The sequence below is a fragment of the Pochonia chlamydosporia genome, chromosome 6, assembly GCF_001653235.2.
Source record: "Pochonia chlamydosporia 170 chromosome 6, whole genome shotgun sequence".
NCBI classification, from domain to species: Eukaryota; Fungi; Ascomycota; class Sordariomycetes; order Hypocreales; family Clavicipitaceae; genus Pochonia; species Pochonia chlamydosporia.
The window spans coordinates 1,466,182-1,479,971 of NC_035795.1; the positions used below are offsets into that span (position 1 = coordinate 1,466,182).

Below are 13,790 nucleotides of genomic sequence, written 5' to 3' on the forward strand. Positions count from 1 at the left end.
CCTGCTTGCTAATCGCATCGCTTCTTTCCCCTTCTCAGCTCATAGTGATACTGGGGCAGAATTTTCTGCCTTGGACGTTGACATGCAGCTCATATATACCATTTTGAGCGCCGACAAACCTGCGCTTGAATTAGTCACTGGCCCATCTACAGAGCAGATGTAAAGAAGTACTTACAAGGTACGGCCGTCTTCAGTCCAGGCTAAACCGGCAGTATTGTCCGGCGACGGAGGGACTTCGAAAACTCCATGATCAGTCGCTAGGGTGCCACGAATGGCGCTCTCCTCCCAACGATTGACTACCTGATTCACCAGGGGCACAAGGAGCGACGAATCTTCATTATCACCGTCATTCGAAGGGCGTTCTCGAGCCTGCAAGATTTCTAGCACGTTCAGATACGACGAGTCCTGTCTGTCCCTCTGATTTTGCATTGCCGCAACCGTTTCCCCAATCCTATCCATCCACCTTTGTTGATCTGGCCGTCTTGTTGATGCTGATTGTTGCTGCTGTTGTTGGCCGTCAGATGCTTCTCGAGCGACTTGCCGGGCATTTCGAACGCGTTCCTGCTGCCGTTCTCGCTGTTCTCGGTAGGAACCAAGAATATCGCCCATTGCTCGACCCACGCTGCTACTGCGTTGCCGGGGTCTGGGAGATTCGCTCTCTGTGGTTGAGGGCCGTAGGCTGGATAGGTAGGTCCAGGTTAGATCTGATGGCCCGCCTCGAGCTCTCTCTTCGGCGCTTCTCTGAGCCGCTCGCTCGCGCCGCCTTCGGTCGCCCTGGATAGCCTCCAAGACAACGGTTTCATTGGGAGTGAGAGGTTGGTTTAGAGTTTCCAACGCTTCGCCTTGTCGACGGGTCCGTGTGCTACTGGTAGGCGGGGACCGATTTGACCTCCTGTCTGAACTAGTGTCCAACAGTCGAGGGTCGATGGTGTTCCGATCGAGGATGTCAATATGCTGGAAGTCGGGTTCAACGTTGATGTCAACAATCTGACGAATAATGAAGTTGCTTCTCATGTCAGCGAAGCCGATGTGGCCTCTATCTTCTGTCCACGCCAGAATGTCAAACGGGCCAGGACAGAACGCCATATCTCGGATGGCACCGGGACCGCTCTCCGGGCGAGAAGACTTGAAGGTGGTGATGAGTGGCTCTGCACAAGATTCGAGAAGCAGGGTGGTGTCGAAAATGGAGATTGTGCCATGCTGTGTGCCGATTGCTAGATACGCGCCGGACGGAGAGAAGCATGCAGCAAAACTGCCCCTGCTGTCTGAGCGATCATCCTTTCTCTGGCTTTTGAGTAAGAATCTCTGTCGCTGTTCCCATCGATATCCGCTATCATCACTGGAGGGCGGTGTTGCGGCTCCTCCTTCTGTTTCAACCCGCTCATGAACGTACAGGTACGGGTCGTCGAGAATTGCCACCAGGATTCGGCCATCGGGAGAGATGATTGCACGGTTGACAAAGTCAGGATATGTCACGATATCAAGAGGGTCTGCTTTCTCATTTTGATCGAATTCGCGCAAGCTGACAAGAATGACAGTGCGATCATTATTGGCCAAAACCGCGACGGGCTCTGTATAAGATCCTGCCGCAAGAGTTGCCAATGCCGGCGGAAACCAAAGAGTAACGCAGTTGACCCTGTCTTTAGCTAATTTCATACTCTTAGCGATCAAGCTTTTATTCGATCGTCGGGCGTGAGCGAGAAGGGCAAGCAAAGGATCGTCGCGGCTGCCTCCCTCAAGGCTGAGTTGGTGTCTCGTTTCGGCATCAAGATGAAGTCCTAGCAATGGTTGTCGATTGCTTTCGATTGCTTCCTCAAGCTTGATGGCGACGAACTCGCCAGTTTCGCTGCCGCAGCATAGCCACCCACTCTCGGCTACGAGACATCGCGGGGCAAATGTAAGGAGTTTGATTGTTTCGCATTCGTTGGTGAAGGTGTTGAGTCGCTGGACGTGATTGCTGCCATTTCCTCCAGGGAAGTAGACAATGTTTCGCTTCTCTGCGCTGATTAATGATCGAAGCTGCCAATGTCTGAAATGAAACAAACAGTCGTCAGATTCGATGTACTCATAAAGGTAGTGGGATGCAGACCATGTACGCACTGTGATCGGACGGGAATGCGGTAATGCTTGCGTCCGGTTTTGGACACTATGCCCTCGGTCGGGTAGCATCTGTAGTTGCCCATTATGTTAGATGTCATGGATGTCAAGACGTTCACGAGTTGACGGGAGAGCAGGGACAATGATAGCGCCAGGATGGGGAGCATGTGTGGGAGGAGTCACGAACAGTCCATCATCGTTGGCCATGGTAGATGCTACCGCCAGCGACCGCAGCAGACGTCAAATGCCTGCAACTTGTGTAGAAAAGGCACTCGAGCTATTATTCAAGCTCTGGGGCCTGCAACGGCCAAGTGCCGTGGATGGGATGTCGAAGGCCCGCTGAGGCCCAGCCTGACGAACAATGGCGTATCGCAAACCTTGAGGGGCGAGCGAGCCAGTGCAGAAGCCTCGGTAGGCGGCATACGAAGAAGGCGACTGTAGGCGGCCAGAATGTAGGAATAGAATCGAGGGTCGAGGTTGATGGTTGGCGATAATTGATGCAGAGTTTGGCCGAGGAAATGTGAGTGACGCAGGTTGACGTTGTCGACGAAGATGGATTTCCGGCCGGATGGTTTAGGTGGTTACGTGATGCGATGCACAGTTTTTGGTGGATCAAATCAAAATGGAGGTCGCAGCTTGTCCACAGCTTTGGCTTGGAATGGCGTCTGGTCTGGTCTGTTCTGGTCTTGTTTGCTCTCCTCAAATCTGGTCGGGCGGGTGCAGTTCGGCTCAAGGTTTTCAAGTTTCCGGTGAGCAATCAACAGTTGTTGGTCTGACCTGGTGCTCGAGTTCAAGCCTCAGCTGGTATTATCTTATCCCAGTTTGGTTTCCGTAAAGAAGGAGGGACTTGGCTGTGCTGTTAGGTTGCGGTGCGGATTGGATTTGATGGATGGATGACGTCTTTCTTGTCCGGGCTGCAGACATGGACTGAGGTGAGTGACTGAGTGACTGAGTGACTGAGTGACAGAGTGACTGGGAGAGCTTGAGATGAGGAACCTTGAGGGCGCTGGGTGCTGCATGCAATGGATGTGCTTGATCATTCAGCTCAAGTGGTAAATGCAACCAGACCGAGCCGTTTCATTGACCCTTGCTGCTTCTTCTTCTCTTCTTCCTCTTCTTCTGAGCAAGCACAGCGCGGAGGACTGGCAATGTTAGGTGCTTGAGTTCAGCTTCAGCTTAGCAAAGGTGTCAAGTCAAGCAAGTTCAATATTTGTGAGCCACATCGATTACCAACAACGTCGGGCAACGAAACACCACAACAGCTAATGCAGATTGGATCAGACAGCCCTAAAGTATTAATAGAAGTCAGAATCGGAAACCACGAGTCACAGGTAAAGAAATGGCTGCAGCCGTGAGGGCCGAATGTTTCGAACCCAGGCGACGGGGGTGTCCGGTGTGTTGCTGGATGCGTGCTTGCTTGATGCGTGCTTGACATGGACAAGATGTGCGGAAGTACCAAGGTAGGTAGGCAATGCCAATGCAATATTTGACGAAAGTAGACTTGGCCACCTTGCATGTTGCTCCAAGCTTGCGACTTCAATCTGGTGCAAGGCTACGATACTGTGCCCCCTTTTCCCATCGCACTTGTATCCAGTGCACCCAAGTCCTATTCATGTGCGCAGCCGAGCATCACCCTCATCTACACTCGGTGTGGTTTTGGCTCGCTTCAAGCCTCACTGACGACGAGCAATCTTGGCCCACGAAAAGGAGACTGGAGTCTTCACAATAATGCCAATGCCAATGCCAATGCGACTCGATATTATTGTTGCATGACAGCCGCCCATGCCCGACATTGGTGCCTTTCTCCTTCGGGAATTTGCTCAACTCGATTCCCTACTGTGGTACTCCGCAAAAAGGGTGATACAATGTGAATTATTTTCACCTTCCTATCTCAACATACGGGGAACCCACAAAATCCCATCTTCAAACCCCGAACCCCGGCCTTGTCTTGTCAGCCGCCTTGCCGCAAAATGCTGAAGTGTCTGGAGACATGCCAAATATGTCTTGGTTGGTTTGTGGCCAGCGCCCGTCACGCTCGTCTACTTGCATCACCATGTCCACCTACCTATTCTGGGTGCTTGTTCAAGCATCGACATTGCTAGGCTACCTCCCCAAGCCAGTTCTACCAAGATGATGGGCACCGATATGACACGAGGAGGGCCAAAAATATCCCACAGGGTGCATTTAGTGCAACTCATCCATCCCATATGTACAGAGCATGTAGGCTCACTGTTCCATCTAGTAAGTTACTCATGTATGTTCCCAGCCAATTATCTTCATATACCCTGTTGACGTTGCTTGGCTGCTCGGTATCGCTCACAAAGGTGTGCTTGGAGCTCATCCGAGGTGTTTCCTTGACACAGACGTACCGCAAGGTGATGATGATGATACTGGCCAACGTCTTTTATGCACAATAGTTGCACCAGAGAGGTCTCGGATATATTCACAGAATGCGACCTGCGGATGAAAAAACGCGCACGGCCAAGAGTGCATACAACAGCTTCCCGACATGCGACAATTGCGTCGGCCACGCACCACAGGACACTTCGGATATTAAAATTTCCCTGGTTCGACGATGTACCTCGGTGTCGTCATTGAAACAGCTTGTCTTGTGTGCCTGGGTGGTGCAGTACTTCTGCGCGGCTGGCCTTCAAAGGTTCAGAGCTACAACGGTTACGAGGGTAACACAACAATTTGTGACACATGATAATGTGAAACGCTACCCACGGGGATTGACTGAGCTAATCTAAGCGGTATGTTATCATGGTAGCCCATTGCTTCTTGCCTCATTCACGTCTCTCGGATAAATTCGTCTCCAGCATCTGTGCCAAGAGGTCCAACTGTCTTCTATAACTGCTGGAGCTCATGTAGACTCCATGGCACCAGACCATTCATCGTTCAAGGCTTCTACAGACGAAAGGTAGCTTCGGCCAGTCAAGGTGAGCTCGAAAACAAAAAAAGATCAAAAGGAGGAAATTACATGCCAATACGCCATGAAGCTTCAGGGTATGGAAGAGATATCGTTGTATGGAAAACCCATGAGAAAGCATCGAGTCATTGGGACGAGAGTAAAACATGCCTAAGCCTCGGAATAGCCGCAATCGTAGCTCACCAGTGACCACCGAGTCACCAGACAGCTTCCCTGTTCCATCACAGCTTCAATGTCCCAGTACTGGCCGCAGATTGCCGGCTACATGCCTGGTCAATACTCCGTACTTGTCGCCACAAATCTCCGCTTTATCCCCAGTGACCTCTGCCTGAGCCACAATGAGCGCATTGCTTCTCTTGCGTCAAGGAAATTTGCGGAAGCTCAAAGCTGGCCTCTGTGGCGGGACAAAGTTAATCCGCACTCCCATCCGCACTCACTGTGGAGACCTCCCTCGTTGGCTCCTTCCGTCGGCTTCTATTGACGGCCAATGGCCGGGGTTAGCCATTTTTTCGGGGCCAAAAAAATTCGCTTTCCTCCCCTTCCCAATAAACTCATTCAATCCACTCACAACACCTCTTCTCTTCATTCTTCCTCATCATCACCTCTCCTTCTTTGGAGCCAGCCGTCATATTTCTTCCTTTCCTTCATTGTAACAGTATACCCTCCATCATCACATTCAAGATGCTGGCTTCGCGTCTATCTCGAGCTGTAAGTAGCTTGCTTCCCTGCATCCCGAAAATGCCCCTGTCTGCTGTCACGTTTTTGCGCAACATGCTGACTTTGACATGTCCTAATAGCTTCCCCGAGCTACCCCCATCACTGCTCGCTCAGCTGCCTTTGCCAGGCCGCTGGCTCCCAGATTCGCTCGCTATGAGTCCACTTCAGCTGGCGAGGGCGAGAAGGTCCAGGGTTCCGTCATCGGTATCGATTTGGGTACCACCAACTCTGCCGTTGCCATCATGGAAGGCAAGGTTCCTCGCATCATCGAGAACTCAGAAGGTGCTCGCACAACCCCCTCAGTAGTCGCTTTTGCCGAAGATGGCGAGCGACTAGTCGGTGTTGCCGCCAAGCGACAGGCCGTCGTCAACCCAGAGAACACCCTTTTCGCCACCAAGCGATTAATAGGACGCAAGTTCACCGACGCTGAGGTTCAGCGTGATATCAAGGAAGTCCCCTATAAGATTGTCCAGCACTCCAATGGCGACGCTTGGGTTTCTGCCCGCGACCAGAAGTACTCTCCTTCCCAGATTGGTGGCTTCGTCTTGAACAAGATGAAGGAGACTGCGGAGGCCTACCTGTCCAAGCCTGTCAAGAACGCCGTCGTCACTGTGCCTGCCTACTTCAACGATGCTCAGCGTCAGAGCACCAAGGATGCTGGTCAAATTGCTGGTCTCAACGTCCTCCGTGTTGTCAATGAGCCCACTGCTGCCGCTCTTGCCTATGGTCTTGAGAAGGAGGCCGACCGTGTCGTCGCTGTCTACGATCTTGGCGGTGGTACCTTTGATATCTCCATCCTGGAGATCCAGAACGGTGTCTTCGAGGTCAAGTCTACCAACGGTGACACCCACCTTGGTGGTGAGGATTTCGATATCCACCTCGTCCGACACATGGTTGCCGACTTCAAGAAGACCTCTGGCATTGACCTGTCTGGTGACCGCATGGCTATCCAGCGTATCCGTGAGGGTGCTGAGAAGGCCAAGATTGAGCTGTCTTCTTCCCTCCAGACTGACATCAACCTGCCTTTCATCACTGCTGATTCCTCTGGCCCCAAGCACATCAACATGAAGCTTACCCGTGCTCAGCTTGAGAAGATGGTTGATCCCCTCATCACCCGCACCATCGAGCCAGTCCGCAAGGCCCTGAAGGATGCCAGCCTCCAGGCCAAGGACATCCAGGAAGTCATCCTCGTTGGTGGTATGACCCGTATGCCCAAGGTTGCCGAGTCCGTCAAGGGCATCTTCGGCCGTGACCCTGCCAAGTCTGTCAACCCTGACGAGGCCGTCGCCATTGGTGCTGCTATCCAGGGTGCTGTCCTCTCTGGTGAGGTCAAGGACCTCTTGCTTCTCGATGTCACTCCCCTCTCTCTGGGTATCGAGACCCTGGGCGGTGTCTTCACCCGCTTAATCAACCGCAACACCACCATCCCCACCAAAAAGTCCCAGGTCTTCTCTACCGCCGCCGACTTCCAGACTGCTGTCGAGATCAAGGTCTACCAGGGTGAGCGTGAGCTCGTCCGCGATAACAAGCTGCTGGGTAACTTCCAGCTTGTTGGTATTCCTCCTGCCCACCGTGGTGTCCCTCAAGTTGAGGTCACCTTCGACATTGACGCCGACTCCATTGTCCACGTCCATGCCAAGGACAAGTCCACCAACAAGGACCAGTCCATTACTATTGCCTCTGGCTCCGGTCTTTCCGAGAGCGAGATTCAGCAAATGGTTGAGGACTCCGAGAAGTATGCTGAGGCTGACAAGGGCCGCAAGTCTGCTATTGAGGCCGCCAACCGTGCCGACAGCGTCCTCAACGATACTGAGCGTGCTTTGAACGAGTATGCCGACAAGCTCGACAAGACTGAGGCTGATGGTATCAAGGAGAAGATTGCCACTCTCCGTGAGTTCGTTGCCAAGAGCCAGTCTGGCGAGAGCACCGCCACTGCTGAGGAGATCAAGGAGAAGACCGACGAGCTCCAGATGGCCAGCTTGAACCTCTTCGACAAGATGCACAAGGCCCGCAACGAGGCCGGCTCTGGCGAACAGGCTTCTGGCGAGCAGCAGCAGCAAGGCGAGGGCGAGAAGAAGGACGAGAACAAGCCATAAGCGGCTAGTTCTTTGATATCTTTGTGCTATTTTCTTGATTTTAAACCAAAACGAAAAGGGATTTGTTCGAATACGTGTGTAGCGTGGGGCGCGGCATAGATGTCTTGTCTTTTTTTTATTCTCTTTTTTTGTATTTCATTGTACTCATATCCCCGCCTCAGCTGCTATGCTTTTACAGAAACTGATTTGCCCATGTCATTAATACCATGGAAGGCGGAAATTTAGGCGTTGGAGCATCAAAACCTCTTTGAGAGACTTCTCTGGTTGTTTATGAGACGAAGGCATGGATCCAAAGGGGGCCAAGTGTATGGATTGGCTAATGTACAATTTACTGTTAAACTAGATGATAATAACACATCCCCCCTCTGAATTCCTTGCGAATTCCTAGAAAACAGACTCCAACCTTGCGTGATGTATCGTGACGCAGATTCCGCTGATCCGGGGGACGTGTCTACCCATGTAATTAAGTTGTCCAACTCCAAGGCGTATTCAAGTTGTTTGTCCCGTGCATGGACAAGTTATCTTCCCAATCCTCTGTGGTATCGATGCTAACGGCATCCAATTCTACCGGCTCGCGCTCCGGCAATGATTCCCGGCGGACCAGCAATGGCGCACTGGTTCTCCTGCCATGTGTATTATTCCCAAAGATCAAGTTGGGTATATACAGACTACTTCTTGGGGACGAAACCGTATTAAAGCCAACGTAGGTCAAGCTCGTGCTCATTTCGCGTACTGGCCCAGTCGAACGCTGTGCCTCGGGTTGCTCTTGTCGCTGGCCCTGCGTGATGGCATATTCATGATTCTTCGATAACGTAAAGTGCGTGACTCGAATGAACAGGATGATGAACACGCAGAAAAGAACCATAAATATGGTTGGGAGTATTGGGATTTGGGGTACGTGGGCGAGGGGGTCGGGGCCTGCTGCTGTCGGGAGTGTAGACATGGTTGCTGAAGTTTACGGGTTTACGTTACGAGCTGGGGGAAGATATCACGAGGGATGATATGATTGTGTGCTTCATTCCAGAGGGGGGTGTTGGAACGGAGATTTTTGATCGCTTTGCGGGATGGTGAGACATTGGTGTTGAAGAATTGAATGTATTTTATTGGGGACATTTTGAATTTTGAAATGCTATTTTGATGAAATTTACCGACCGAAACCGAACCAGCCTTTCTTCTTGGGCTGTTCCTCTTGTGTGGTTGTGCTGGGTGCTGTTGGTGTTGGTGTCATACCCGGGTAGTCGATGTAGTTCCACGCGACGTCGAGGAAGATTGGTTTCATGGGGATGAGCTCCATCTTGGGAGGGAACTGCACTATCTTGCGGAGGTTTACGCGCTGAGGGTACGTGTGCAGCTTGGAGATGAGGGGGGTGTCTATGTCCTCCTTGGTGGTTTCGCGCTCTGCGTCACGGAGGTTGTGCATGTGGACGATGGCGCGGTAGCGTTGGAGTTCTCCGTTGAGGAGGTTGCCGAGGAAGGAGATGGCTTCGGAAGAGACGTCGATGTTTAGCGGGCTGGTTTGGTGTTGGGTGTTGTCGTGGCCTTGTGGTAGGTTGGCGGACGCTTCTTGGATGAGGGAGTTGGCGTGGTTGATGAGAGCGAGGGCGTTGGTGGCGGCGTTGGTGATGGCGTGGGAGCGTGCGATGGAGAGACATCTTTGAGTGGTGAGTTAGAAAAGCCAGGTATGTGGTGGGTTTTGTTTTGCAAAATGGCATGATTGGGGAAACTTACTTTAGTGCTTCAAAGTACTTTTCGTAGCTGTTGAGCTTCCCGGCGAGCTCTTCGTCGGCTGCTATGCCGGGAAGCTCCTTGATCGACTCGAAGTTTTGCAGTGTGCCGTCGTACAGCGCTACCTTCTCCTTCAGCTTGGCGAGCTTCTTGCTGGGCGGAAGCTCCCGCGGCTTCTTTTGCTCAGTTGCCTCGCCGTCCTTGAAGGACTTGACTTTTCTCCTTCTGGAGCTGTACTCCTCGGGTCCGCCGTCGTTGTGCCCGGTGAGAACTCTGTTGCGGCCAATTCTCCAACTAACCATCTCGTAATTGACGGCTGTGCGGGTGATTTGCAGTCTCTGCATGCGGGGGTCGCTTTGGGGCACGCCCTCCGCCTTGAGCTCGTCAATGGCCTGCTTCGTTGCGTCGACAGCGTCTTGTGTGGCCATCAGGATCTCGTCGTACTGGCCGGCAATTTCGTAGGGTTGCTTGTTTTGCGACTGCGCCAGATTGCTGGAGAGGTTGGCTTTCGCAGTTTCTACGGAAGCCCATGCCAGTGATATCTGAGCATCTTCGATTTGAACTTCTCGAGAGCGCCATGTGATTGTTCTAGGCGCATTCTCTGCGGCTCCGGCTAGCTTAGACGCCTCGTCGCCTTCGGCGAGGATGCTGGGATCCAGACGGTTGATTTCTTTGACGAGCGCATCGTCTGATCGAGGGAATGAATTCTTCGCAATCGTTGGAATAGGGACCGTTCGTGGCGTCTTCAATTGGTAGGCGGCGTATCGGATAGAAGGATCAATGGTCTCAGATAAGAGGTCTTTGAAAAGGTCGCCTTTGCCGGCGCTTGCGAGCGCACTGTAGATGACGCGGGAGACGGCATAGCTCTGAAGACAGAGCTCCCAGTTGTGCTTCTCGAATAGCATGGCGCCGCGGATCAGAGCAGAGTAAGATTTTGCTTCGAGTATGTCGTCGGCCGAAGCGCCAGCCGTCGAGTCTGACAGGATCTCAACCAGGCGATCCGCCGCTCGGCAAGCCTTGGTGAGGCGGGAAACAATATGCGATTTTGTGCGGCCGGTGATGTCCTTTTGCGCGGCGGAGTGCGAAGCTTTGATGCTCATTGCCTGTGCCCAGGCTCGCTCGCTCGTCAGAAGAAGCAAATGGACATATCTGAAGGCATCGAGTCAGCGCACTCTCTCTAGTCAAATGGCAACAGCGCAATGTTCCCTAATACTCACTCATTGTTGGAGGATACATCCTCTGATGTAACTGAATCCTTCTTCTGGAATTTGCCTCGATTTTTGGTGACAATGCCCAACTTCTTGCGAGAGCTGAGCAGACGTTTGGCCAGTTGTTCATGATAGGTGGAGTAGTCTCCGTAGAGCAGGGCCTGGTCCCGGCCCTGCACCACGTAGCTGGTGATATCCATGATATCTGACCGAGTCGAATGCCGTTTGTGAGAGGCTTGCGTTTGGAACAAGTCCTGCTGCCTTGGTGTGGTCGATGGCACACGTTTCCAACGTCGTCAATGATCTTGGGGTTGGGAGATGGTTCGTGGCAGTGGGGTTTTCACATAGAATCTTTGGCGGGGCAAACCGGTGCACAATTCACAAAAATTGAGCAGGTTGTCGCGTGCTTATGTAAGACATCCACTTGCATACCTACCTAGGTAGTGAAAACCCCCTTCTCCTCTGCTTACCATTGAATCTGCTATATCTACGAAGTGAGGAGAATTTTTTGGGTCAATTTTCTCTGCGGAATAGCATAGGCTACCTGGTTGATGAGGTTTAGACTTGATTTTGGCGCTATCGGAATATTTTGTCGCAGCTTGTTTGGTGTCTGGTTCTTTCCCCAAATGGTCTCATAGCCTTTGTGCTATTGGTATCCAGACGCCAAGACTCCCCAAGTAAAAGCAGACTGGAGCCAAATAGGAGGATGCACTTAGCAGACTGTCAGGATCGAAACGTCATATAACCTCAAGCCACACAAAAACATTTCAGTCCTGAGTCCAATCCAGTTGCGCGCCCTTCTTCTTGCGGGCTAGCTTCGATAGAGTCGTCATCATCCAGGCTGTGTGTGCTTTGTGGATGCTGCGCTGGCCAAAGAAAGTTGACTGGAGAGCTGAAATTGTGAAATATAAAGGCACTAGTAATGAGAGCTGGCCAACTACAGCTTGGAAAATGTCAGATGTCACTGTCGAGACTTTGATTGCCTTTTTCCTTCCTTGTGCACTTGATCTCGGTAGTTGATGCCCACGCCTTGTAAGAAACACGACAGCCACGGCTTGCTGGCTCAAAGTGCAGCAACAGATCAGACGACGCATGACACAGCTGAGAGAATACGACTTGGCAGCCATTAGCTGGGCACAAATCACTACATGTTGTCCAGCTGACATGACGAGATCTAGAGCCGCATCATTGATCGCCAACGGTGTACGACAAGACAAGCCCGGGTTTGCTGCATCGCCGTGAGCTGAGGGTGCCAATGCAAGACATGGTGTACATGAACACGGCATATGGCGGCCATGATAGGGATACTGAAATAAGAGTCACAGTACGGAATACGCTATATTACATTTGGAGTGTGAGGCGTACTCTGCTGAGAGACGATGGCACGCACATTCGACACCCTTTCCGGCCATTTTCGTATGAATACAAGAGGGAGGGCCATGGAGGGAGAGGCTGGTGGCAGCCATGATGGATGGAATCACAACACGACGGCTCAGATTCGATTAGATTCCGGAGACGGGCCGGTGGTGACATTTGGCGCTGAGGGCGGGATGCGGTAAATGGAATGGGCGGTGGCCAGGCGTGTCATTCATCGATGGGTAGGCATGGAAAGACTAGGATTAGAATTTGCACCATCAAAGACTGGAGGCACATCACACCCATGGATCAATGATAGTCGATTTGCAAATCTGCGCATTGAAGTGAAGAGAGAAAATCTGGAGTGCTCACGTGCGAAAGATTTCAGAGCTTCCAGTGGCGAGGGGCGCCATCTGGGCGGGACCTGGAGGGGCGTGATGGGTGGGCATAGGCGGGCCAGAGGGCCACCAAGCACCGAAGCACCACCAAAGAGCTACCAAGAGCCACTGGGAGGGTCTGCCACTGGCCAATGACAGCATCGTGCAGTGACTCGTCGACAGCCATTGCCGGAACTACTCCAGCTGTCTTTGGATCTTTGGACCAGGTGACCTATATTCGGTGCAGGCAGGTAGGCAGCCAAAGCCTTGGGGACATGGATGGAATCTGAGGACATGGACATGACCCATTGCGCGAGTTACCACTGACTGTGGTTGTGTCTGGTTGAGTGAGAGAAAAAGAGAAAGGAGACGGACATCCTTCAGGTTCCAGTCGAACATTGAAGCCGCTTGGCCAGTGCACCCATACCAATATTGAGCCATCACTGATCAATCTGGAGCTCTGGACTCTGCAGCGGGAGGTGCGCGACCAACAGCCGGCCGTGGCTGTAGCAAAGGTACCAGGCCAGGCCAAACTTGACTCGACTTTATTGTTGAGAATTGCTACGGAAAAGATGAATCATTAGTACCTATCAGATTGTATTGGTGCTAAGTATAATATGGACTGTACTGTACTGTTTGAATGAGCGAGTGAATGCCATGTGCCAGCACCCCAGATGGCAAAGAATCACTTTGGTTCCATGGACTATTCCTGAGGCTAGGCGGACCAGACCGTGATGAATAATCCCACACTGGACTTGACTTGATACTTGACCGTCCCTCTCAACTCCTTCACCTCAACTCACCTCACCTCACTTACTTCCTCACGAACAGGCAACTTTTGCCTCTTTCACCTTCGACAATCTGCCTTTCGGTACCCTTCCTCGCATCAAGGCAAGGTGAGCATTTTTCGTGCATCCAACAAAACCTGCGTGCGCAAGTGAGTCTAATGAGCCTCAGCTGCAGCTCACTTCCTTCCCCCCACGAAAATAGAAAATAGGCACAAGGCAAGCCAGGCGCACGCATCAAATGGCAAGGCGAGAGGCACCACCACCACCAAGCAGATCTTAACGTGCACATTTCGGCCCTTCACCCCGAGACGTTTCAACTATACAATATCAATCTGCATATTATCATCCTTGGTCCATCTACAGGCATAGGCATACACATGCTATTATCACATCGAGACATTTAATTCCGTCCGCTGGTCACCAAATTCACACACACCATTTCCTTGTGATTTGCACCGCCGCATACACCAACCCTTCAAATTCCGAGAAAGCCCGTT

The 13,790-nt window shown here is 52.0% G+C and overlaps 3 protein-coding genes across 3 annotated transcripts; 1 reads left to right on the forward strand and 2 right to left on the reverse strand.

The window, feature by feature from the left end:
• Positions 1-34: 34 nt before the first annotated feature.
• VFPPC_09116 (WD domain-containing protein) lies at positions 35-2,183 on the reverse strand (the record flags this gene model as incomplete). Its single annotated transcript, XM_018287710.1, has 3 exons — positions 35-119; positions 176-2,029; positions 2,101-2,183. The coding sequence occupies 3 exons, from the start codon at positions 2,181-2,183 to the stop codon at positions 35-37; spliced, it is 2,022 nt and encodes a 673-aa protein (XP_018140824.1).
• Positions 2,184-5,707: 3,524 nt separating this feature from the next.
• VFPPC_09114 (heat shock protein SSC1, mitochondrial precursor) lies at positions 5,708-7,839 on the forward strand (the record flags this gene model as incomplete). The annotated part of the gene is made up of 2 exons (XM_018287708.1): positions 5,708-5,734; positions 5,824-7,839. The coding sequence occupies 2 exons, from the start codon at positions 5,708-5,710 to the stop codon at positions 7,837-7,839; spliced, it is 2,043 nt and encodes a 680-aa protein (XP_018140822.1).
• Positions 7,840-8,983: 1,144 nt separating this feature from the next.
• VFPPC_09113 (signal recognition particle protein) lies at positions 8,984-10,972 on the reverse strand (the record flags this gene model as incomplete). Its single annotated transcript, XM_018287707.1, has 3 exons — positions 8,984-9,491; positions 9,568-10,713; positions 10,782-10,972. 3 exons carry the CDS (start codon positions 10,970-10,972, stop codon positions 8,984-8,986), a joined length of 1,845 nt encoding a protein of 614 aa, XP_018140821.1.
• Positions 10,973-13,790: the final 2,818 nt, after the last annotated feature.